The 23,786-nt window shown below is 28.1% G+C and overlaps 2 protein-coding genes across 4 annotated transcripts in view; both read right to left on the bottom strand.

The window, feature by feature from the left end:
* Positions 1-2,754: 2,754 nt before the first annotated feature.
* Positions 2,755-6,132, bottom strand: LOC123305030 (sorting nexin-20). 3 transcript variants are annotated; one of them, XM_044886631.1, is made up of 5 exons: positions 6,097-6,132; positions 5,578-5,742; positions 4,974-5,230; positions 4,690-4,911; positions 2,755-3,552 (listed from the first exon to the last, which is right to left on the bottom strand). In XM_044886631.1, the coding sequence occupies exons 2-5, from the start codon at positions 5,696-5,698 to the stop codon at positions 3,205-3,207; spliced, it is 948 nt and encodes a 315-aa protein (XP_044742566.1). In that variant the 5' UTR covers positions 5,699-5,742; positions 6,097-6,132; the 3' UTR covers positions 2,755-3,204. The 3 variants fall into 3 exon arrangements, with proteins under 3 accessions (XP_044742566.1, XP_044742565.1, XP_044742564.1); XM_044886630.1 differs by lacking the exon at positions 6,097-6,132 and adding an exon at positions 5,822-5,852; XM_044886629.1 differs by lacking the exon at positions 6,097-6,132 and having other exon boundaries at positions 5,578-5,813.
* A 974-nt stretch (positions 6,133-7,106) lies between these two features.
* Positions 7,107-23,786, bottom strand: part of LOC123305466 (large neutral amino acids transporter small subunit 1) — a 33,051-nt gene continuing 16,371 nt past the window's right edge. The window contains exons 4-7 of the mRNA XM_044887184.1: positions 11,935-12,058; positions 10,171-10,371; positions 9,363-9,624; positions 7,107-8,906 (exon numbers count right to left, since the gene is read on the bottom strand). Of these exons, the coding sequence (XP_044743119.1) occupies positions 8,764-8,906; positions 9,363-9,624; positions 10,171-10,371; positions 11,935-12,058 (730 nt within the window). The 3' untranslated portion in view covers positions 7,107-8,763. The remainder of the gene's footprint in view (positions 8,907-9,362; positions 9,625-10,170; positions 10,372-11,934; positions 12,059-23,786) is intronic.

Below are 23,786 nucleotides of genomic sequence, written 5' to 3'. Positions count from 1 at the left end.
TTATTCAGCTTTAAAAAAGTTAATTTTTCCAAATGTAAACACAATATAATCCAGATTTTCGTGCGACAAACTCCTGAGCGTGAATGTGCAAAAATATCTTATAGGAATTTTTCATAGTGAATCGAGCTTATGCGCTCCTCTTAGCAGGATAACTACAAGGAAATTTTTTTTCATTATATTCAATTTTATTCCTTTAAATAAGATTTTAATCAGTCCATTTATGTGATAATCTACACGCAAATTTTGTTTACAAAATTTAAAACTTCAGTTATTTGTCTTAATGACGAGAAGTTACTACCTGTGACAATATGTGATAATATAAAAATGAAAAAGATTAAAAACAAAAATTTACCAAAAAAGAACAAAAGCGCAAAATAACACTTACTCTTATATGATTCTCTAGTTCTGCAATATAAGTATATTTTTAGAATAACTCTATGGAAAAAAATATTTATTTACCCTTCGGAATAATTTCATTAAATTTTTTTTGTCTGTTGTTTTATTCGTTGAGGAGTTTTTAATTGCGAAAGCATTTTCACTAGAGACTAATTAAACTTTAAGATGGCAACAAAAAAAATAACAAGAGAGCATCGAAAATAAAATTAATGGCTTACTTCTTTTTATATTCGCGGACTGTTTGATTTTTATTACAATAACGTTTTTTGAGTATTAGCAAATATACTTCAATAAAATTTAAATGCAAATGTAATTATATCCTCAACAATTTCCAACAAAAAAATGTGAGAAACAATTTTTAACCAATATTATTTAAACTAACTAATACATAATGTGGCATCTACATAGTATATTGTAAACTAAATGAGAGATATTCAAATGTTTTTGATTCAAGCACTCTCTAGGAGTATATGCTTGAACTACATAGATAGAAATTTTACTATTTTCAAGAATAACAACAGCTTTGATTTTTATAACATTAGATGGAAGACCTGTGCCTATTGTATTATTATTATTCTTTTTTTTTAAATTTTTTTTTTAAATATGACAGGAGGCAGAAAGAAACATTGTTATTATTTTTTTGTTTGAAAGATAATGGCGGTCTACTTTATTACATGTCTGTGTGCTGTTATCATTTTAAAACTTTTCATTTTTTCTCAAAAACCACGTTGTTACAAACATTTTCGTGATTATATATCGAATACACAAACGATTTCCAATATTATTACACGAGAAATATGGAATTCTACGCCAAATTGTCGTCGTTTTGACATTTGGCTAAAACAGTTTTGATATTTCTACACTGCCGCCATGATGGATTTGATCCAAGCATTTACCTTAGATGTTGGCATACCGCTAACTATACAAGAGAATACGAAACGCCCAGTCTATAAAACTTAATGGTCTAAGATTTCAATGCCTATTTTCACCACCCACGGAATGCGGATGTAAATGTACCATTAGGCGAGTATCCATTAATGAGTAATCACTTATCCAAGCCCGTTTCTCTATCTCCAAGTATTTTCACACTGTATAGATTATACAGAGTGTTTCTTAAAAGTCTCCAGTTGCCTAAGTACCAAGCTGCATCGTTTGGGAATTAGTCTGCCCTAAAGCTAATATTGTGAGATTTTTTTTTGGAACTTAACTACAAACACGAAATACTTTTCTACAAAAAGTTTTTAGATCTGAAAAATCCCCTTAATTCTATCCCTAAAAGACGAAAAAGTATTTAATTTAGAATCAGTAAATTGTGTTATCCAAAAAACGTACTGTTAGTAAGAATCGTTTATTCTTAATCGAAATTTGCAATTTTAATCATTAGAAGCAGTTTTAAAATATACTAGAAGACATTCTTAAAATCCTTATATTTTATATTCTAGTCGGTTCTAGGCCTTTTTATTACTTAATATTAAAGAAAATAAAAATATCCAATAAATTATACTAAAATAAATAGTTTATTTGGTAAAAATGTAATAAAGTACATAAAAGTTTATAAACATTTCAGAAAAATAAAAAATAGAATTCCAATATTAACAAAATAAATTGACAAGGTTTTGGAACAAGTTTTTTGTAAAATTCGAATGCAAATCAATATGCATTATAAAAATTTTTTTGTACAGATATTGAAATATTGCATAAAAATGTTTTACTAAAACACCAAGAATTAATTTTTTTTGAAAATAGGTTTTATATGTATCATCGCATAAAATTTCGTATAATGTTGCTCTAGAAAATGAGTACAGCTCCAATCGAATTTTTTTGCTATACTTATTCATATTTCGAAAAAAAGTTTCCAACAAAATAATTATACCTTTTTTGTAACGCCTAACATAACTGTTCCTTAGGGAATATAGATATGTTCCATTAAAGTGATGTCTAAGTTAAAATCAAATTATTTTTTTAATAAATAATTTATAAAAATTATACCAGCTTTAGAACAATTTCAAACTTAAATTTGGTCTCGTAACAAATTAATAGATAAATCGAGCAATTTCAGATAGTAGTTTCGTTTTATTAGGGTGATTAAACAAGTTATTATTTAGTTATACATCATCATTCGCTTGCAAATATGTAAAAAACACTACCAAAAATTGACAATTATACTGACAAACTTCATTACATTATTGTATTGCACTTCGAAATTTAAGCAAAATTTCTAAAAGTCAATGGCATATTTCTAAGCTATAAATATTTCTTAATGCGTAATCGAGTTTGTTAAAAAATTTCAACATAGAAAATCGGTGGAATAACTAATAAATATTATGTAAAAAACATATTAAAAATACCTATCCTAATTCAAAAATTATAATGGCGTTATTATCTTATACTACAAGAAAATTAATATAAATTCGTAAAAACTTGAAATGAGATTCAAAATCAGTCAAAATAAACACACTAATTCCAATTAATTTAAATTCCAATTAATTTATAAAACTTATAAATATTTCTTCTAAATAACAATTAATAAACTTTTTCATACATTTTGAGAAACCATTATTTGTGACTTTTGGTGAAGTAGAATCTTATTAAGATGTTTCATATGTCTTAAATCTTTTAACGGTACGAACCATATTCAACAGTTTACTTTCACAATCTCTGAGATAAAAGATGAGAATCTATGAAATATTAACTTTGATTTAAAACGAAATTTTTTTCGACATAATTCATATTATGTTTATGCGCAATTATATAACATGAATTTTAAGCACTTTCATCGAAAAATACACAAATATGAAATAACATTCTTTATGCGTTAAAATAATTACTTGGCAAGCTACGATAATTTATGTCTAAATCGTTAACAGCTTCTAATAAAGTTTTTGTTGGCATACAAACTCCTCGACGTTTCATATCAGCTAATCGTTCCTTAATTAATTGCCAATCTTTTCCATTTCGTTCCCATAATTTTAAGCATGTTTCTAAAAGCGGGCCATAAAGCATTAATAAATCAGCATCACTAACACCTTCATATCGATGTAAAGCTAAAGTTGCCCATCGTTCAGCTGAACCATTTACTGTGCCCGGTGTCACAGCATAACATCCAACAAGTCTACATAACGATAATAACACAGCAGCCGAGCGATCAGTATAAACCTGAAAAAATTGTCAATGAATGATTAATTAGAAATCATATTCATAAAATACTTATACACTGAGTTTATGTTAAAAAGTTCTGGCATATCAAAGTAACTCTAAGTATTGTGGTTTGGAAGTTTTTTATTCAGAATATGAATTTAAAATATTAAGTTCATATGAACTAAAAAGATATGAAAACTCGTAAGTAATTGTTACCGAGCCAAAATCTATGTCCGTAAAACGTATATCAAACAATGATTTTAATGAAAATTAAATCAGTTTTAGAACCGTTTTAAACTTAAACTTTTGGCCAATAACAAACTAATTTATAAATCCAGTAATTCCAGATCGTAATTTCATTTCATAAAAGTAAAAAATCCATGACCATTTCATATCAATAAAAATTGAAAGTTCATGGTAAATGGCGTATGAGTTAGTCACTTAACCTTGAAATTTACTTTAAATAGGTCAAGGAATCTGATCTATAACTACTTTAATTTAATAGCTTGTGTCGCCCTAAAATATATAAAAATTCGGACGCTTATTATCAGTTTTGTATTCTGTGGTGTAAATGATAATTAGAACCAATTAGCGGAACAAAAACAGCCAATCGTTAAATCGTTATATTTCGAGGTAAACACGAATCAAAATTGCCGGGGACTAGATATGTGTTTGAAAGCGATTTCTGTGATTAGGATGGATGGGATCAGCATCAGAACACTGTTCGATTTATTATTTGGAGAGATATATTACTCGTCTCTAATTTGATGACTGTTCAGTCATTTGCAAAATCAAGCACAAAATTAGTTCCAACGACAAGTAACGTAAACCACGCTTAGCTAATCATTGCTTTCTTCAATTAGCTTTAACTGAAAAATGAATTGATTTCAATTTAAAGATCGATTCATAGAGCCGTGTGCTATGGAGGGATTTTATCTTTTTTATGAGACCTAATACGATGTAATTACCTTTTTCGACATATACTTTGCCAAATTCATCTTTTTCGAATGAGCACGCTGTTTATATGATTAGAAAAATGCTCCTAATAGATTCAAAAGTTTATTTACTAGATAGCAAATGATAAGATTCATGAAATGAATGACGCTTTATCTCCTAAACTAATGTTAACAGAAACCTTTTGATTTATAAACGTACCTTATTTAGCAGCCGAAAACTATTTTTTAAAATTGGTTCAGCAATATCATATCTTTGTTGGCCACATAATTCCAAAGCAATTTTCAGTTCCTTATCTTGTAAAAAATTCAGTAAAGCAATTGAACTTCGTAATTTCGAGTCTTTAGATATTAATTCTAATAATTGTTCAAATTTTTTACTACGTTCGTTAATAAGCCTTTGTGAAAAATTGCCAACAATTGCCTAAAAACCAATGACATTAAAAATAGATTTCCAAACGATAAATTTAAAAAAAAAAATATTACCTTTCGAGGAAATGTGTATGAGCTTAACTGTTCAGAACCATCTTTTTTTAAGGTTTCATAGAGTGTCAAGAAATCGGTATACCGTCTATCAATAGTCGTCGTATGTAAATCAGCCCTCGCTGACCCATGTCGAACACGTACTGTATATAAAACATATTTTCTTTCAAGATTTTCGTCTTCTAAAACACTTACTGCTGATATGATATCAAACATTGGTGGCGGAATCTCCTCCGTCGAATTTATAGATTTACTCAGTTCTAATAAAACAAAAACATTACTTTTAATTTCACATATCACTAAATTTCATAAATACATCAAAAACTACACACTTTAAATAGTTCAAAATAAATTTAGATCACAAAATACCCATTAAACGCAATATGGTCACTAAGCATTTGATTTTTCTCAACATGTTTATAAACTGAATGGAAAATAACATTTAAAAGCATTACAAATATTTTCAAGGAAAAATGATTAATCATTTATAGATTACTTCACTCTATTATTAGAAATATAAAACCACCCTTTATAACGACATTGACGTCAATATAATTCTTGTTGAATAAATTTTTAGAAAATAAATAATAATAAAAAAATTACTTACCATTTTCAACGTCATCAGATTTTCTTACACCGTCCGTCGTATATTCGCCATCCGATTTTCGTTTTCCACCACCATTTTGGTTATCACCCATCCAACCTAATTTACTTAAATCCTGATTCATCCCTTTCTTTTCTTTATTCAGTATTCACCCTGTTTTTCCAATCCCTTGTTTATACACAAATATTTATGAAAGCGAAATCAAACAAAGAATGACATATTTAATAAATGAAAAAAATAATCATACTTCCTTATGTACTTTTTTATTATCTAAGTTTGGAAAATACAGAAATAAATAACTAGTTTTAATAAGATTATTTAATTTATCTTGATATGCAATGTTTTTTTTTTTATTTATATAATGACGTCAACCAACTTTTTATAATAACTTTTCTGTTATTTGAATTTCAAATAATAAACAAATGAAAATATTATAATTAGATAAAAAAATTAAACAAACGAAGGGAAATGTTACGAAAATCAAAACAAATAAATTTTTAGGTTATAACTTATAAAACTTACTAATCAAAATTTAGGAGATCAGTAATTTTATTATAATATCAAAAAAAAAAATAAAATACAAAATTTATGTTTGGTATACAATTTATTTTTGAATATGATACAAAGCCGTGATAATATATAATAATTATAAATTTTTATTTTATGACTCCAAATTGTATTTAATCATTAATGCAGTCGTTTGTTCATTTTATTATTATTTGTATTATTCTTTATTATGATTAATACATACAATATAATATAATAATTATAGTCCAAATTATATTTGACGACACACTCACTGTATGACTAATAAATTTTATTTAATGACCTCAATAGCTAAATTTTATTTTTGTTTAATTTGTTACAAATTCATAGAAAAACGAAAAGTTTATATAAAAATCTGTACAATATAAATATTCATAACAAAATTAAAATGGATATCAAACATCATAAAATATTGATAATAAGTTATTGTAAGTTTGATTTATGATATTCGATATTTTAAAATTACAATGAAAAATAATACTGGGACCCTTGTATAATAAAAATTGTTACAAAAATTTCTTTTTTATAAGCTATCACAGAGTCTATAAAAATTGCGATTTTCTATGCCAATTATTTTGTGTAGGATGTATGATTAATATTGCAAACAAATTTTAGGGAAGATTCTTTTCATAAAAATAAGAAAACAGTTCTGGTGTATGTTAAAGTAACATCCCTTAACCAGTCAAAATTGGTTCTGACTGAAAAAACAGTCAATATCGATATTGACTGGAGAAATAAGTTAGAATCGATATTGACTGGAGGCTTCAGTCGATATTGACAACATCACTGAAAATCGTTAACTGTTGGAAGCTTCAGTCAAAATCAATTTGACTGATAAGATATTAGTTAAAAGTGATTTAGAAAACATACATTTGTTAAAAAGGAAAATGATTACCGCAATGTAAAAGTATATAATTAATCCACAGGAATAATAATAAAATTACCAATGAATTTTAAATATGAACAATGCAATATTGCATTTTTTCTACTTTACAAATAAATGGACGTGTACTTTTTTAAACCAATCAAGTAAATGACGTTCCATCTTTAGCCGAAACGGATATAATAATATAATACTCAAATTACAATAAATGATCACCCTCAATTTCAGTTAGCTTTCATTATCAATTTTGTTTAATTCATATTTATGATACACTCTACACAAAACAATGTTTCAAAATTAATAAATAGGTAAATTCTCATGCAAAAATAAACAAACTCGTAAGACTACGAATAAATTCCTGAAAACGACGGCGTGAATATATCCTCTCACTTCGGGAAAGATGGTAACCCTATTAACAATTGAAATCTATATTTTTACGATAATCTTACGTGCAGAGAATTTTTTTTTTGCTATTCAGTCAATTACATTTTAAGATTTTAAAGTTTATTTTCAAAAACAGAAAAAAAAATTGGTAATAAAAATCTACATAGAATTTACAACCTTCAGAACATTAAAATAATATCAAATCCTTTATTTATTATAAAAAAATTCATACAATTTTCTTGACCGCAAATCAAAACTTTGTACATTTAAGGGAATGCTTGGTAACTATATTTAGTACAAGAACGTAGGTCATTAGAAAATGCAAAAAATTTATACGCATCACGCACATATTTGAATTTTAACACTTGAGATCAAACAAACAATCAAAATTATAAGCAAGAATGGATATTTTTATAATACTGGGATGTATCCTTAAAAATGGTCCCAGTACAATGCCATAAAATTATACTTTCACTGTTGGGGAAAGTTAATTAATATTGAAAAACATAAATCCTTAAAAGGAAAAAAAGTTGTGTTTATAAAATCAAGATTATAGATCGTGAGGCTATAAAAAGCAAAATTCCCTTGATTCATTTTGTCTGCCTTTTTTAGGATTGATAAAGGTAAGTTTGGTAATAAAGAAATTTTCGAGGAGTATATGTTAAAAGAAAATTTTTGCAAACAGGATACTTAAAAAAATGGTAGGAAATTTGCAACTGTCAAAAAAACGAAACCATTTCTCAACATTTTTATCAACATATCCTGTTGCCAATAATTTATTTGATCATATATAGCAGACAAAAAGAGTTGCTGAAAAACTCGATTTTCATTAATTCGACACTCGAGCCACGGTTAACTCTTCAAATTCTTTATTATCAAATTTTCCATTATTAATCCTCAAAAAGATAGAAAAATGACCAAGGAAATTTCGCTTCATTCAAGGCTCATCGTCTATTATTTTATGGACGACACAATGTTCCAAATACACAAACCTACATCAGTTACATTAAATACAACTATATTTTTCCAAGTTTTTTTGTATCAAAATTCTATTTGGACAGTATAATACTTTTATGTTCGAGTAAAAAATTCAATAATTTGGGATGTCAATAAAAAAACTGAAGTAACATAGGTATTAACCAAACATAAAAAATCTAAAGCTCTTTCTAAATATTCGCTCAAATTAGTAAACATAAGAAACGAAATTTTTTTTATTGAATCGTTTATTTTCAAAATAATTTCAGCCTTAAATTTGTGATAAAATATTTTTATCTATACATAATATCAAGTTTATCATTGTAATGATTTATGAAGGTTTGTGTATTGGATGATAATACTCTTTAAAATTATATGAGTAAAAGTCTTCATAAATTTCTTTACAATTCTCCAAGTTTCACACTTTCATCTGCAGATGTCACATTCAGTACTGCTTGAATAAATCTTGTTATGCATCCAGAAACATTATCGTAACTTTTTGGTTTATTTTCCCATTTTACACATAAATAATAAAATGGAATTCCTAAAAATGAAATAGAAATTAAAGCAATTTATAATTTAATACTAAATTTATAATAATTGGAGATTGCAAAAAAACGCTCCCTAATATATCTTATCACTATGAAATTTTAAAGCTAAGTTGTTTCTTTGCATCGCGCAGCCGGGTAATAATTATTAACTAACTATATTAACATTTGCAACCGCACACATGAGTTTTTTTTTAAGGAATGGTGCTTTTTGTTTAGAATCTAGTATATACACTGTTAATTATTATAATTGTGTATTCCTAACCTTGTGGGGAGTAATCGAAAATTAAAAGAAGATAATATTATTGATTTTAAATCATCCTTTCAATTTCCGATTGCTGCGAACCGATTTCAGAGCTAGTCGTATCGAAATCATACACGGAAATTTATTTTTCATGAATCACTACGGAATGGGAAGTATTTGACTGAAAATTATCTGGGAATTTGTTTACCTGATAATGTAATTAGAATACCTATCAAGGTATACATTGGTTGTAAGAACACTGGTAGACAAACCAAGAATAAACATGCAATTAAAAACATTATCGGCAATATAAGATTCACTTTAATTGGTCGTGGCATATCTGGTTGCTTATATCGTAACCATAACATCCCTGCAACACTTGCAGCTACTGACAACCATAAAATTTGACTAAAATAATTAATCAATTGGAATATGTTGCTTGTTAATAACATAGCACAAGCCGTTATACACTGAAACAAAAAATAATTAAATTTAGTAAAAATTATCCAAGGAAATCCACACTTTTTACATGTAACTTGAATTTCATAATATTCAAGTGATGGAGACAAATTACTAAAAGGCGTTCAATCTGTTATTAAAGACCTATTCAAAACACAATGGGGTGAGTGGAACACCTTTCAAATAAACGAATTTGGCCCCCTTAAACAAACATACTTTATTTGTTACAGGTTTTTACTACTTTACTGTGCTGGTTTTGGAAGCTGACTTAATGTTTTGTACCGGCTTCCTTTCCAATTTTAGGGTTGACTGACAGAAATATATACACGGAAATTGAAAATGAGCAAGGAAAATGGAAAGTACATATTACAGCGAAAGGCGAAAACAGCCCATAATGGGATGTAGTACGCCTGGCTGGTAAATGTATTTTACATAACTTTTTAATAGTGACTGACAAAAAGCAAGACAAAACAATTTTCACGATCATTTGCCGTACTTAAAGTGAGAACTACATCTTCAAAACCTTTATTTTCAATATCTTACTTGTATTTACTTACAGTAAAAATTAATGAAGGAACAGGCGTCATTCTTGTGATGTGTATGTATGAAAATACTTCTGGTAAATGTCCTTCTTGCGATCCTGTTAAAAATAATCGAGCTGACGTAAATAAAATACCATTCACACCACCAAATGTGGACAGAGCAACGAAAACTGGTACAGCCCAGTAAAATATGCCAAACATTCGATTTCCAAATGTCTACGAAAAAAATTTTTGAATTTAGTTAACATATTGAGTTAAACGGAGTGAATCGAAACTACGGAGTGAATAAAATCAGTCTATTATCTAGCAGTAAAACTTCGAAATAAGTAATTTCCCGGGAATAAATTTGCATTATCTTCTATTTTATACTGACGTAATTACAAAAAATTAAATATTAGTGAATATATATCACTGTTTCTATTAACCCTTTTATCTGGATTCACCCCGTGTGATGATAATTATTATTAGGTAGAAAAGTAGATATCAATCAAGTAAAATATTTTTGGGAAAATACTAATTTTGGATACCTAGAAATAGAGTACAAAAAATTATTACTCAGCAACCTGTTATCGATTTTTTCTAATCAAATGGATTTTTTTAATTTTGGCGGAAAAAAGTAGTAATTAAATAGAAAGGTAATAAAGTTTACTACAAGGTAGCTACCTATTCTATTATCATTTTTTTGCACCGGTGTAGTACTCTGAATGTAAGCAGAAAAAGGCAGTGCTATAGGCCTTTTCATTATGTTATAAGCGCAAGTGCAGGGTTTATTTTTTCGTACTGACAGCAATAAGTTGGACTAAGATAGAAGATATTTGTTATTCATTTTATCACATTAGTTATAAATTATTTAGTACGAAACAAAAGTGATTCGTGATTTTAAAATGAAAAGCCCTATTACAGTGTAATATAACTTATGGCTTAATTAGTAGTTCAATTAGCGGCCTGAATGATATCAGTCATTCAAACAACTAGGCAAATGACTTGGATTGAAAACGTTTAACTACTTGTTAGCCTAGACATTTAAATTTAGTTCCACTTTCTACCACCTGGCGCTGAAACTCACTCTGTCAAGATGGCGTTGGCAAGCATCAATATTGTTTATATTTCTCAAAGTTTCAATTTTATTGCGTTTACGTAAAAATAAGTACATTGGAAGAGTGTAGTGACAAAATGTTGGAACTAACAATAAGTATAGTATTATTAAAAACTGGTTTTTATGGCAAGAATTGCAGTACTCAGATACAAACTACGGCGACAAAATTTCAATTTCTTTGAGACATGTTGTAGCAAGTCAGTCATCTTTTAGCGACCAGGGATTCCAAAAATGTAGTTGCAAGCCTGCTATGAATCAATATTGTAATAACAGATGTATTTATTATTCTTATTTTAAAAACAACGTTCTTTGCGGATCCAAATGTCTTGAAAGTTTAACTTGCGTTAATAAATAATATTTTAATAACTTGCATCTATACTTTGTTATTTAGTTACACTATTTGATCCCGTGATTATCAAATAACAATATGTTAAATTTTTTTTTGTATATATGGGCATCTCTAGTAGTGTATATTCAAAGATTTTATCAAGTATGTCATTTTTGGGTAAACATGGCGGCGTTGCTACTGGTTAAATTCTATTGTGAATATTTGTCACTCCCATTCTACAAATTTACCACTTTATGAGCAGTGAAAAACTGCTGACGTATCATTTTTATGAATGCATTTTTGGAAAATAAAATGCGCATCATTTTTTAATTATTTCTTAATTATATATACTTACGACTGCTACTGCCGGATTACTTAACATTTCTGCTTCTGTTACTACGGCAAAATAAGCTACATTTGCAAAAACATAGACTAATGTAACCATTGGCATTGCAATCCATATGGCTCGGGGTAAATTTCTGAAAAGAAAAAAAACGCAAAATTAAACAATGTAAGAGTACCCTGATATCTAACAACAAATTGAATTTATTAAAGCATTAAACGAAAAAAAATTGTTGTGGGGACCATATGATTTCCGAGCAGACTTAGTCAAAATGAATCTAAAGTATTCAAAAAGGAGGATATTTCTATTGAAATCAGAAAATCGAAAATTTTCTGCATCGCTTCGTACTGTCGGCCGATTTTGATCTCTCAAAGCTGGGTTAATTTTGAATTTAAAAAAAACTATTGCACTTCCCACCTAAAAACTTACTGCGGCGTGGAGCTAGACTGTTAATCTTATTTTTTTCGATTTTGAGCTCCACAGTAAGAAAAATCACAACGCCAATAGAGAAAGTATAAAATATACTTGATATAAAAATATGAGTAAATGTTGGATAGTCATTCATACCTCAAGGGAGTTATAAATAAGTTAGTACGATCGCAGTAGCACCCAAAGAATAAGGCTTGATTCTCTCACAAAGTGTAAGGACCGTGTACATCAAATGAGATTTCCATTTCAATGAAACTTTCAATTCTTGAGAAAAGATAGTTTAGATAATTTTGATTAACAAGTTAAAACTAAAACCTACAGAGTTCGAGAGTCTGAAAGAAAGTGTTCATACGATTGCTTTCTGTTAATAAAATTTAAGTATACGAGTGTTTCTATTTTAATTTATGCGGGACGTTAGATAAGAATAATAACTAAATTTCCTTAATGAACCCTTGTTTGTTTCACTGTGTCCTACCATCCCCTACTGACATATTAGAGTATTATTGCTTTGCCTATTTTTTTCAGCGTCTGGACTATCAGCAGATATTCATTACACATAAAATAAAAAATCAACATAAAGTTTAAGTAAAAAGTGTTTGCGTAAATATATACTAACAGATTTAGGTCAATTTTCTTCTCTTCTTTCTGAATACAAGGCATTCAAAAAGTTCCAGACAGGCCAATTCGGGAGTAAGTAAAAATAATCTTTACGCAAGAATATAAGAGCTGGCAATGTCACTAGAAAATTAATTTTAGGTAAGCTTATTTATTAGTATCATTTTCTTTTAAATATGTTGTATGCGAAAAGTCTGGCAGGCGAGATAATTTAATGGCAGACAGTTTGGTCGTTGGCTACTTTAAGCAAAAAATTTTTTTCGCCCTTTTTAATAATTTTTTTTTTGCCGCCATCATGTTCAGCTCAATTTTTTAAGCAAATGAACTAATATTTTATTATTTTTCAGGACTGGTAAATGGAGAATCTGAATCTACAATAAAAATGAATGTTTTCACATAAGATTTTAAAGTAGTTCTGCTCCAGCCTAGAGGATGAACGTGAGGGTTTATTTTCATTTGATTTGATAGATTAAAAAAAAAAGGATCCGTTTTTCAAAATAAAGTATCTTTCTGAAGTTCTTTGACTGATATCATACTTTTTGAAATATTGTATATAGAAATAGCTCCCATAGTCCTGTTCAACATCAACATTAGTTTGTTTTTTAAAATCCAACAATAAATCGGTCGTGTCGGGACTTTTTGAATGTCCTGTACAATGCATTTATGTTATATGACTATTTATATGTCATAAGTAAAAAAAAAGACGAAAAAATTTAATTTCTTTAATAAAACTTGCTGTAATTTTATAAGACTTTCTACTTTTAATTTAAACTGTCAATTGATACATTCACGTAATTTGAATATTTAGCACTCTGGAGCAGACTTTTGCATGGAGCCGATTTTCCGAGTGGTAGATATTTTTAACTTCCCAATATTGGAAGGGATGAATTATTCTAATGGATCCGATTTTCGATACCGAAATTTTCAACATATTTTTCATTTCATGGGCAGGGCGCCATTAACACCAATTTAGAGAAGTATGTATGTGTGCACGTACATACGTTCGTGGTCATTTTTTTCCTGATCAATATCGTGCTAACAAAAATGATATCGACTTCGTTGATGTGTCGATCGAAGCGTATTAACGGCAATATAACCCGCAAAGAATTTTATAACTGGGAAGTTATTCGTGTGGACCTCTAGGGTGGCACCAGACTCATCCCATAGCTTGTTTAATATGTTTCATAAGTGATCGAACTAATAATGATGTTCACTGTTCATTACTTGATTAAGATAACCGGGACGAAAAAGATTAACTTTTGCTCCAAACCTTATAACAATATTTATGAATGTCGCTGTATAATCCTTCCTCTAGGACGAGCAGGATTGAATATAACAATTAAAATTATACTTATTCGGTTACTTAGATACTTTTAGGAACAACCCCAAAGTTTTTCTAAAATTAGTTTGGAATGTTTCAGTTTTATTTTAAAGAGTAACTGTATACAAAAATTATTTTGTTATCAAATTATTTTTAGTTTTCCAGTTTATTTACTCTTTTTGTTGTTGTTACGGAACTGTTTATGCTATTTTATATTTACTTAAAAGGCACACATCATACGACATGGATTCTCACCAGGCCGGTTTTAAATATTATTTAAAAAATGCAATAAAGTTAATATTTCTATTTGTTTTTGTTGTTTTGAAGGTGCAGTAGCCAAAATTATTTTCACAAGCTTATATTTAGTTTCACCTGCCCTTTGTTTGTAATCAAATCTTACAAGTTAAATTTGACCCACTTCCCAGTTTCCGATTGAGCTGTAATTTTACATACATATATAAATAGGATGACAGTGAATTTTTATAGTAAATATGACTTGATTTTTCCATCGTTTCTACCATGTTTGATATACATACGATGTTTTAGATTTAAATTAAAAAATTGCAAAATAATTTTTAAATAATTACTTATTTAAAATTAGAAAATTATATTAAATGCTCAATGTAAAACATGTATACAATCCATAAACTTATATGCCTATCCATACAATTAGCCTTTTTTCTCTGAAGATTTGGGGAGGGGGGTAGGTGTACAATTCATTTTTGAGGTTATGATCTTTATGCCAATCTATCAACATATTAAAAATTAACTAAATTTAGATCATAACCTCATAAAATGAATGTGTACCCCCCCCCCCCCAAGTCTTCAGAGAAAAAGGCTAATGGAATAAATAAAGTAGTGTGTCATTACTATGGTAACTTCCTGAAATAAAACTAATGCATTGAGCGAATACAGGTAAAAATGAAATTTTGTAAAACTACCTAATTTTTGAATGTCGTCCTACTTTGAATGTTATTACTTGATTAATAACTGATATTATAAAATTAAGCATTTATTTTGTTTTGATGTTTACTTAATAATGTAAATACAACGTAAATTCATTTAATTGGTAATAATATGAATACTAAGTAATATAACTACAATTATAATTAATGTAAATATTTAAAAATAATGCTAAAATAATTATAAACCATAATTTTGTAATTTGATTCATATTGACAATTGTTATTTAAATAATAGATAATTATTATTATTTACTCAAATATAAGAGAAAGTCGGTTATATCGTACCAATTTTTATGACGTCATCAGAATCCAAAAAATTTAACTTTGCTCTATCACATCCAAATTTTATAAAATTTTGATAAACCAAGTATGTAAAAGTAAATCCTACTAAATTTGGGTCATACTTTTCAAATTTGGGATCCAAATTAACCTTGCTCTAATAGGTTTCCAGAATGTAGAATCCTGGTCCCGAAATTAAACATATACGTGATAGCTATAGCGACAAATTGACATTACAGCTGAAAAGAATGACCCAAAATTAGTGGGTTTCAAAAAAAATTCCAATAAGATCAGATCAAATTTTCCTGTATTATCAAAAAAATTGAATTTTTTTACTTTATGACGTCATCAGAATCCAAAAAATGTAACTTTGCTCTATCACAACCAAATTTTATCCAATTTTGATAAACCAAGTATGTAATCCTACTAAATTTGGGTCATACTTTTGTGACCAAAATTAACCTAGCTCTAATGGGTTTCAAGAATGTGGAGTCCTGGTCCCGGAATTAAGCACATAAGTGATAGCTAGTGGAAAAGTGACATAACAGCTGAAAAGAATGACCCAAAAATAGTGGGTTTCAAAAAAAATTCCAATAAGGTGGGATCAGATTTGTCTGTGTTATTAAAAAAATTGAATTTTTTAATTTTAGGACTAAATGTAAATTAATGAGCGCTTTTTACATGATTCTTTACTAACTTTTTGTTTTACGTATAAAACGTACGTTTTGTTTTGCGTCTCTATTTCTTATGCGCCGGTGGCGGGTGCCTCCTTTGCCACGTCCTGATACTTATATATTTATGTAAACAAAACAGATAAAATGATTCAATATAAAATTTTGGAACGAAATGAGTGTTTTCGAAAGCTGCAACACTCCCGCTTGACGGAAGCCAAAAGTGAATGATTAAATTATGTAATAAATTGAGCTTTTACTAAAATTATTATTCGTTTCTACTTATAATTTGGTTCACAACTATTTTTTCAATTGGAGGGTTTTATAACGCGAATGGATAGCAAACCTTCCGAATTAACAAAATTGGTTTTTTGTATGGAGAATTTTTGTAACGAGAGGTATGAATCTGTTATATAAAATCGAGGTATCCCTTTGAGATTTTAAAGTCACCACGTCGCCCACTACCCTCATAGAACCGATACTTTGTTATTTTTCATTCCGCTGTGGAAATAACGCGATTCGAAAAAAAGTTTCGAGTAAAACTAACTTTTTTTATTAAAATAAGTGTTTTCTCGTGTTGTTCGATCGTTTTACACTTGTACAGTGTTTTCGAAAAATCCAAGAGAAAATTGGAACAAAAATTAATCGTTCATACATAATAAAGCCAACAGAATAATGAATAAAGTTTTGTAATTATTAATAATAATGTAAATGATATTTGTTTAATTAGCAATTTTTCAAATTTTTTTATTACTGGGACAAATTAAATTTATTTATGATCAAAACGTCCACCTGCTGACTCATAGCATATTTTTGGTTTTCTAATAATATTTTAAGAGCTGGTGACACATTTAGAATATAGATTCGATCCATGTTGTTATATAGCTTCATAAAAGTATCTTCGATGATAGTTGTATATGGAATTATTAGTCTTGCTAAAATCAGTGTTGCCAACTCTACTACCTCGCAAGGAATATTACTTTTAGATCTCAAACTATTACCTTTGAACAAACGATTAAGAGGCGAGGAATATCTCCTTTGTTAATTTAAACTAACGTAAATACTGGGTAATAATGGGTAGATCGCTCTGATGTAAAATGTATGCTTTTACGATAAAAGATTTAGTTCTATACCGTAGTTGTATGTAATTAATAATACTTTATGAAAGTTAAATAATAATATTTTATGAGCAAGACACTTTATTACAAGAAAATGACAACAATACTTTTTAAACCACAAATACAAAAAAAAATCTTTGACAAGCAGTGGATATCATAGTGCAGCCGCCCAGCCACTCTCCGTAGCCGATGGTTGCCCCTCAAGTGGTGCCAAAAATTGTTATAAAAAAATAAAGAAATTGTTTTTTGGTTGGAACTTGTTTACAAATTTTTTTTTTCAAAAAGGTCAAAAAAATAATAAAAAACTTTGATTGTATTTTTGGGTTAATTTAAATTCAAAAGATATTAAATTTTTTTTTTTTTGTAAAACCCGTGGATCTTAGCAAAAAATTAGTTATTTGACACTATTTTTATTCTTAATTTGACTACAGGTGAGAGAACTTTTTTTTTGGTTGTTAAGTAAAATGGGCCAACAAATCTGGAACAAAATTTTCGAGCCAGTAAGATTCAATTTTTCTATCTGCTTATAAAATACTTTGGGCCTCACTTTAGACACAAACTCCTTCAAGAATTAAATTCATAAAAAACTTGATTACAGCCAAAGAAACCATCGGCTTCGAGATGTTTAGTCTGGCTCCTAGCATATGATAAAAACATATTTTGTGCAAGTAATGAGGCCATAATTGCAGTGTAAGCGATGAAATATTTTTACTTTCACGTAAATTTTAAAATAAGTTAATTGCATAATTATAAGAGAATATTAAATTTAATTTTAATATCTTTAAAATCTGCTTGGCTACATTTTTATTTTAACACTGCTTAAGTTGTTTCTTTATTATCCATTATACCTATTCGCTACTGGTAAATATCTTCATCAAAATCAATTTGGGGGATTCCCAGAGAGTAAATAACGTTTTTATGGCTTTGAACATCTATACAGCTTCTGCAAATTAACCTAGAAGATTGAAATTCGGTATGTAAGTTGCTCAAAAACTGGCACAGAAATGAGAAATCTCATTTCAACAAAAAACTATAATGAAGGGGGTATATATGACATTTAGTAATGGAGACCACGAGATTTTTTTCTAAAATCTGTTCCAATTTCTCATATTTTTAAGAAAAATGACAACTTTTACAACTAAAATAACAAATCGTTTACGTGCTTTTATAAGAATGAAGGTAATTTATATATATATAAATAAATAAAGAAGAAAATAAATTGAAATTCTATTTCAGATGAATCATTTAAAAGAACTTATGATGTAGGTTTGTTTAAATTTCATCACCCCAAATTTCTCGTAAAATAATTGTTTTAGAAATAAATTTCAATTTGAATCACATTTTGGTATACAATTGATGCTGGATTCATTTTTAATAAAAGTTTAGTATTTTTCTGAGTAGTATCAACCTATTTATAGCCGACATTGCGATTCGGAGAACTCACAATAGAGATGGACCATCACGGTTCGATTCTGCCTTGAATCGATTCTTCATGCTTAAAATTGAGCAGTGGCGACGATGGACGATTTTGTGAAAAATTGTTTTATATTTGTAAAAGAGTAAAATAAAGCAATGCTTTAGACAATTTTGTTTTCATCATTATGAATTTAAATATATTTTTCAATTTTTACGATTTTTGGGATCGATTCTTACTAGATCGATTCATTGTAATTGATTTTTAAGTGAATATATCAGTCGAATAGACCAATGGCCAGCCCGAAAAATTGGAATGAGAGAAGAATTGGGTTGGAATGGGAGGACAATATTACATGCATTTTTTATACGATATTCTTATAACTTCAGCCTAAAAGTGAAAGTGAACAAACAAAATGTGCTTTGATAAATTTTCAAACAAACTGAGCATTGTCTTGTAAAATTTTAATAATGATTCATTTATTTTAGATTACAATTTAAAATTGTCTTATTTTCTAATTAAATTTTAATTAGATAAAAAGAGATCCCAGAAGCTATAATGTTAAAATTATTACATTAAAAGTTAGGAGTTAATAAATAGTTTTTTATAGATCAAGAGCCGGACACATGAATATTATTATTTATTGAACACAAGATCAATTTTCCACGTGTTTTATCATTCTAAGTGATATTACTATATTTTATAACTATATCACTTAGAATGGTAAAACACACATTTTGTGACACAGAGTTTACATTATAAAATAGCGTAAAACCATTCATTCTCTAAAAGTTATTTCATTAATCTTTCCAATTCGGGAACGAAGCTAAGCTAAAGATGTGTATTGTTATTTATTTATAAACTAGCCGTTAGCTTCTCGCTTCACAAAACATTTTCTTATTTCTCTCCAAACATACCTACTTCTTTACTACTTAAAGCTTAATACAAAGTGATAATAAGCATAGCTTCAAGCCGACAGTAGAATTTATCTACAAAATTCGTCAAAAAAACTCCCTAATTTATGTAAATCACAATTCTTCCTTAGGATGGATAAAAATGGAGAAAAATCATTTTTGGCAAACCAAAAGAGGTTCCGGGCACGAAACTAGGTTGGATCAATTCTTTGCTTTTTATACCCTGTAAATATCAAATATATAAGAGTTTATTAAGTTTTTTTTTTTTTTTATTTGTCTCAAGTTTGTAATGCTTAGAAATATTAATGCTACAAACAAAATTTTGGTATAGGTACCATATAGGTACATTATAGCGGCGTACTCAGGGTGTAAAAAATGACTTTGATTTGAGCAACATATGTCCGTAGGATCCATTTTATAAACTAGAAGTAATTTTGTAAATAGAAGCAAATAAATAAGTAGAAGCATATAAACAATACAAACCTCTCTATACGTAGGGCTTAAAGAGATTGTATGGAGTTTAAACAAGATTATTTTTCTATGATACGAAGCTAAAATGTCAGTAGTTTTTAAATGAAAGAATATTTTTACGTTAGTAGTTCTCGAACTAATATTGATATGAAATATGTGTGTAGAAGTCATTGTATGTGACACGCAATAATTGACCATTTTAACTCTAAATACTTTCTAAATGACATTAAATGTAATCGATATATTAATTGAAATTATTAAGTTTCAGACATAATCCTAATTAAAATAGCCTTCATAATTTGTTAAAATGTTATGGAATTTTTTCTTAAAAACATTCATCAAATAATTCATATTTAATTAAATGGAATAAGTTTTGCATTTTTAAGACTCGCCTTTCTAATTTAAAAACTCAGAAATTAATAGGTTCGGTCAATCAACTTGAGCAAAAATAAGCAAATAATCGAAATTCATTTATTGTCTTTGATAATACTTCTTATTTTCGGAGATACAGTAAACTTTCTATAAAAAAAAGCGAGTAATATTTTTATGCGAGTTACTCTGTCGGAATTGTCTCCCAAACTTGATATCTCAAGTTCTACTCGACCGATTGCATAACTTTCAAAAAATTTCTTGAATTTTCGAAGATTTTGTCTCTCGAACAGAGAGATAACAATGCCTGAAAGTCTAAGCACAATATAAATTTCAATCATTTTGAAAAATATGATTAATAGTGACATTATATCCTCCAAGAAACGTAACATGACATGCCAAGTCGTAAGGAAAGCGTAATTGTTTGAGTGTTGAAGTTTTCTTAATTTTATAACAATTTAAAATTATTATTAATGTTAGTAACGTATTTTTTATTTTATTAATATTTTTATGTCAACGGCTAAATTCATGAATCTTAGTCCTTCATTGCTCTAGGAAATGGCTTCCTAAGAAGATCACTTTGAACAGAACTCATCATGTATAGAAATTATGATACGCCGATACCAAAGATATTGTAATAGTACTATTATTTTATCTATGGTCCATACGTTGTATTTAGTTTAAAAATATTATACATCTTCATTCTTTTGAATACATTATTTAATTATTTTTATATGAAAATCGTAGGCATAAACTATTTACATAGCTAATTAATTGAACACCGGTTTTGAGAATAAAAAAATTTAATAAAATTATTAAAATAAATAATTATTATTATTTACTGCATTTAATATTAATATTAGAATTAAATTATAATAAAATAAGTACTTGTCATATTTCAATATTAAATTAAGAAAGTATAAAATATATAAATTACATTCAATTCAAAACAAGAAATTCAATTATTGCTGATTGCTACCTTTCTGTCGTTCGCATATTAACTTAACTACGATTCATAAAAACTCTGTCAAATAAATAAATCACAAAAGTATCCCATTCAAAAAAATTAACTAGCTGCAATGCTCGGTGTTGCCCAGGCAAGAATAGAACTAGGTTATTCTCGAATATTTTAGATCGTTCCGGAATCTTGTAAATCGTTCTCTAATCTTTTGGAACATTTCAGATAATTCTCAAAAAATCCGGAACATTTTAGATCGTTCTTCGAAATTTCGATCGATTCTAGAAAACTCCAAACCACCTTGAAATGTACTAGAAAATTTTCTTATATTTGTGACTATTTTGAATCAAACTAGATCATTTTCGAGCATTTCAAATCATTCTTGAAAAATCTCGTAAATTTTGAAACATTCCAGATCTTTTTTGAATAATGTGAAACATCTAAAAACATTCTGAAAAATTCCTACAAATTCAAGAACTTTTTGGAAAATTCTAATACATCACTACATTAACATTTTCGACTAGATTTACTACTTTGGCTTAGCTACATTGAGATAGTCAATATTTTTCAATTATAAGATTTTTGATAAATGCTTTCTCTCCTGTTTACATTTTCAATAAGTTGAAACGCAATTTTTGGATTAATATTTTCTTAATAATATTTTCTTTTTCACAATTCGAATATTTCCTTTGCTCTGTACAATCAAATTAAAATATCTATTATTTAAATTGATTTTGGAAGCCCAACTATTTGAACCGTTCAGTATAACTGACTTATATAAAATGAGCTTACTACACCCACGACTCAAAAATATTGATATCTTCGCTGTAAGTAGATAATATAAATAATATAAATAATACGAGCTTAGTGAAATATCCCAATCGATAGTGCAATGACCTACAAGAAAGTTACATACAATCTCCTTAATTTACCAACGAATCTTATAATTTCAAATCTTCCAGGTGCAGGCTTCTATTTTGAAAATATTAACCTTTGATTTTATTTATGTGGCAAAGGTCACCTTTTTCATCAAAGTAGTTTTTTTCTTCGTTCTAACAATATTAAATTGTCATTACTACAAAGGACTCCTCCACATCCTCATGGAAAATAGTTTTCGGTCACTTTCGAAAAATTTGTTGGTATTTTGGAAAAATATACTGAACAATTTCTATCCTTAACTATTCTTAAAATGAAACGAAAACTACCATAACGTTTGTTTTGATGGAAATATCCCTTGCTGAAATCAAAGGTAACTATTTTAGAAAAAAATTAGTCATTTTAATAAAGCTCCAGTTTGAAGAGTACCTTCTTAAATTGAGCAAATCGGCTATGAGATTTATTAAATCAACACCAGACTCACAAAACTATATTCGCTTTTATTAAGCAGTTATTAAATTTCGATTGGCCCCATATCCTAGATCAATTTTTGTATCATAGGTATAAATACGTATTTCGACTTCCAAGTGGTCATTATCAGTTTGTAGTTCTCACCAAGTAGTCATCATGAATTAACGGTCGCAGACCCCCACCAAATTAGTAACGAGTAACATACACAATAAGAGTAATTACGATTAGCTAATAATGATTATCATAGAAATCGGGGCAAATCGAAATTTAATTTTAATATCCTAGAATTCTCATTTATTATCTTTATATTAAATAGTTATATTGATAATCAATGTTTTCCTAATGAAGCGCGTCTAATTTTCTAGCCAATAAGAAAATAGTTGTGTATATTAATAAGTGTAAAACATTAATAGATATTTTATACACTAAACACAAGAATGCTTTCTATCTTCTTCAATTTTCTACAAAGGTGTAAGCATATCGAACGTATAAATAAAGTATAATATATGTTACAATCTTTTATCTGCTATACCATGGTAATATAATTCAATGTTTATTTTATAGTGAAAAAATTGTACATTTAACTTTTGATAAGAAGTCATGAATTTATACTGTATTAATATTATACAAGATAATAGGACCATGAAGATTTCCCCGTATAAAAAAAAACTAAAAGGTACATTTTCATTCTCACTAAAAATGAGTCGATACGTGTTTTTGAAGTTATTGAAGTTATACTTCTTTTGGCGCGTTTGGATGAGAGTGAATTTGTGAGCTGCGCGCGCACGAACGACATGATGAAGTTAGCCACAGAATTGAAATAATAAAAAAATATATCAACACTGAATATAGTTACAGTACAGTGTATAGTTACAGTGTTTTCAAATATTAGAGGTTAATTTTGTAAGTATAATATATAGATATATTTCTAAAGAACTTATTATTTTTCTAACAAATAATCAAATAATAATAAAATTTAATTATTTATTATTT

The sequence above is a fragment of the Chrysoperla carnea genome, chromosome 1, assembly GCF_905475395.1.
Source record: "Chrysoperla carnea chromosome 1, inChrCarn1.1, whole genome shotgun sequence".
NCBI classification, from domain to species: Eukaryota; Metazoa; Arthropoda; class Insecta; order Neuroptera; family Chrysopidae; genus Chrysoperla; species Chrysoperla carnea.
This window is presented reverse-complemented; position numbering and strand designations above follow the sequence as displayed.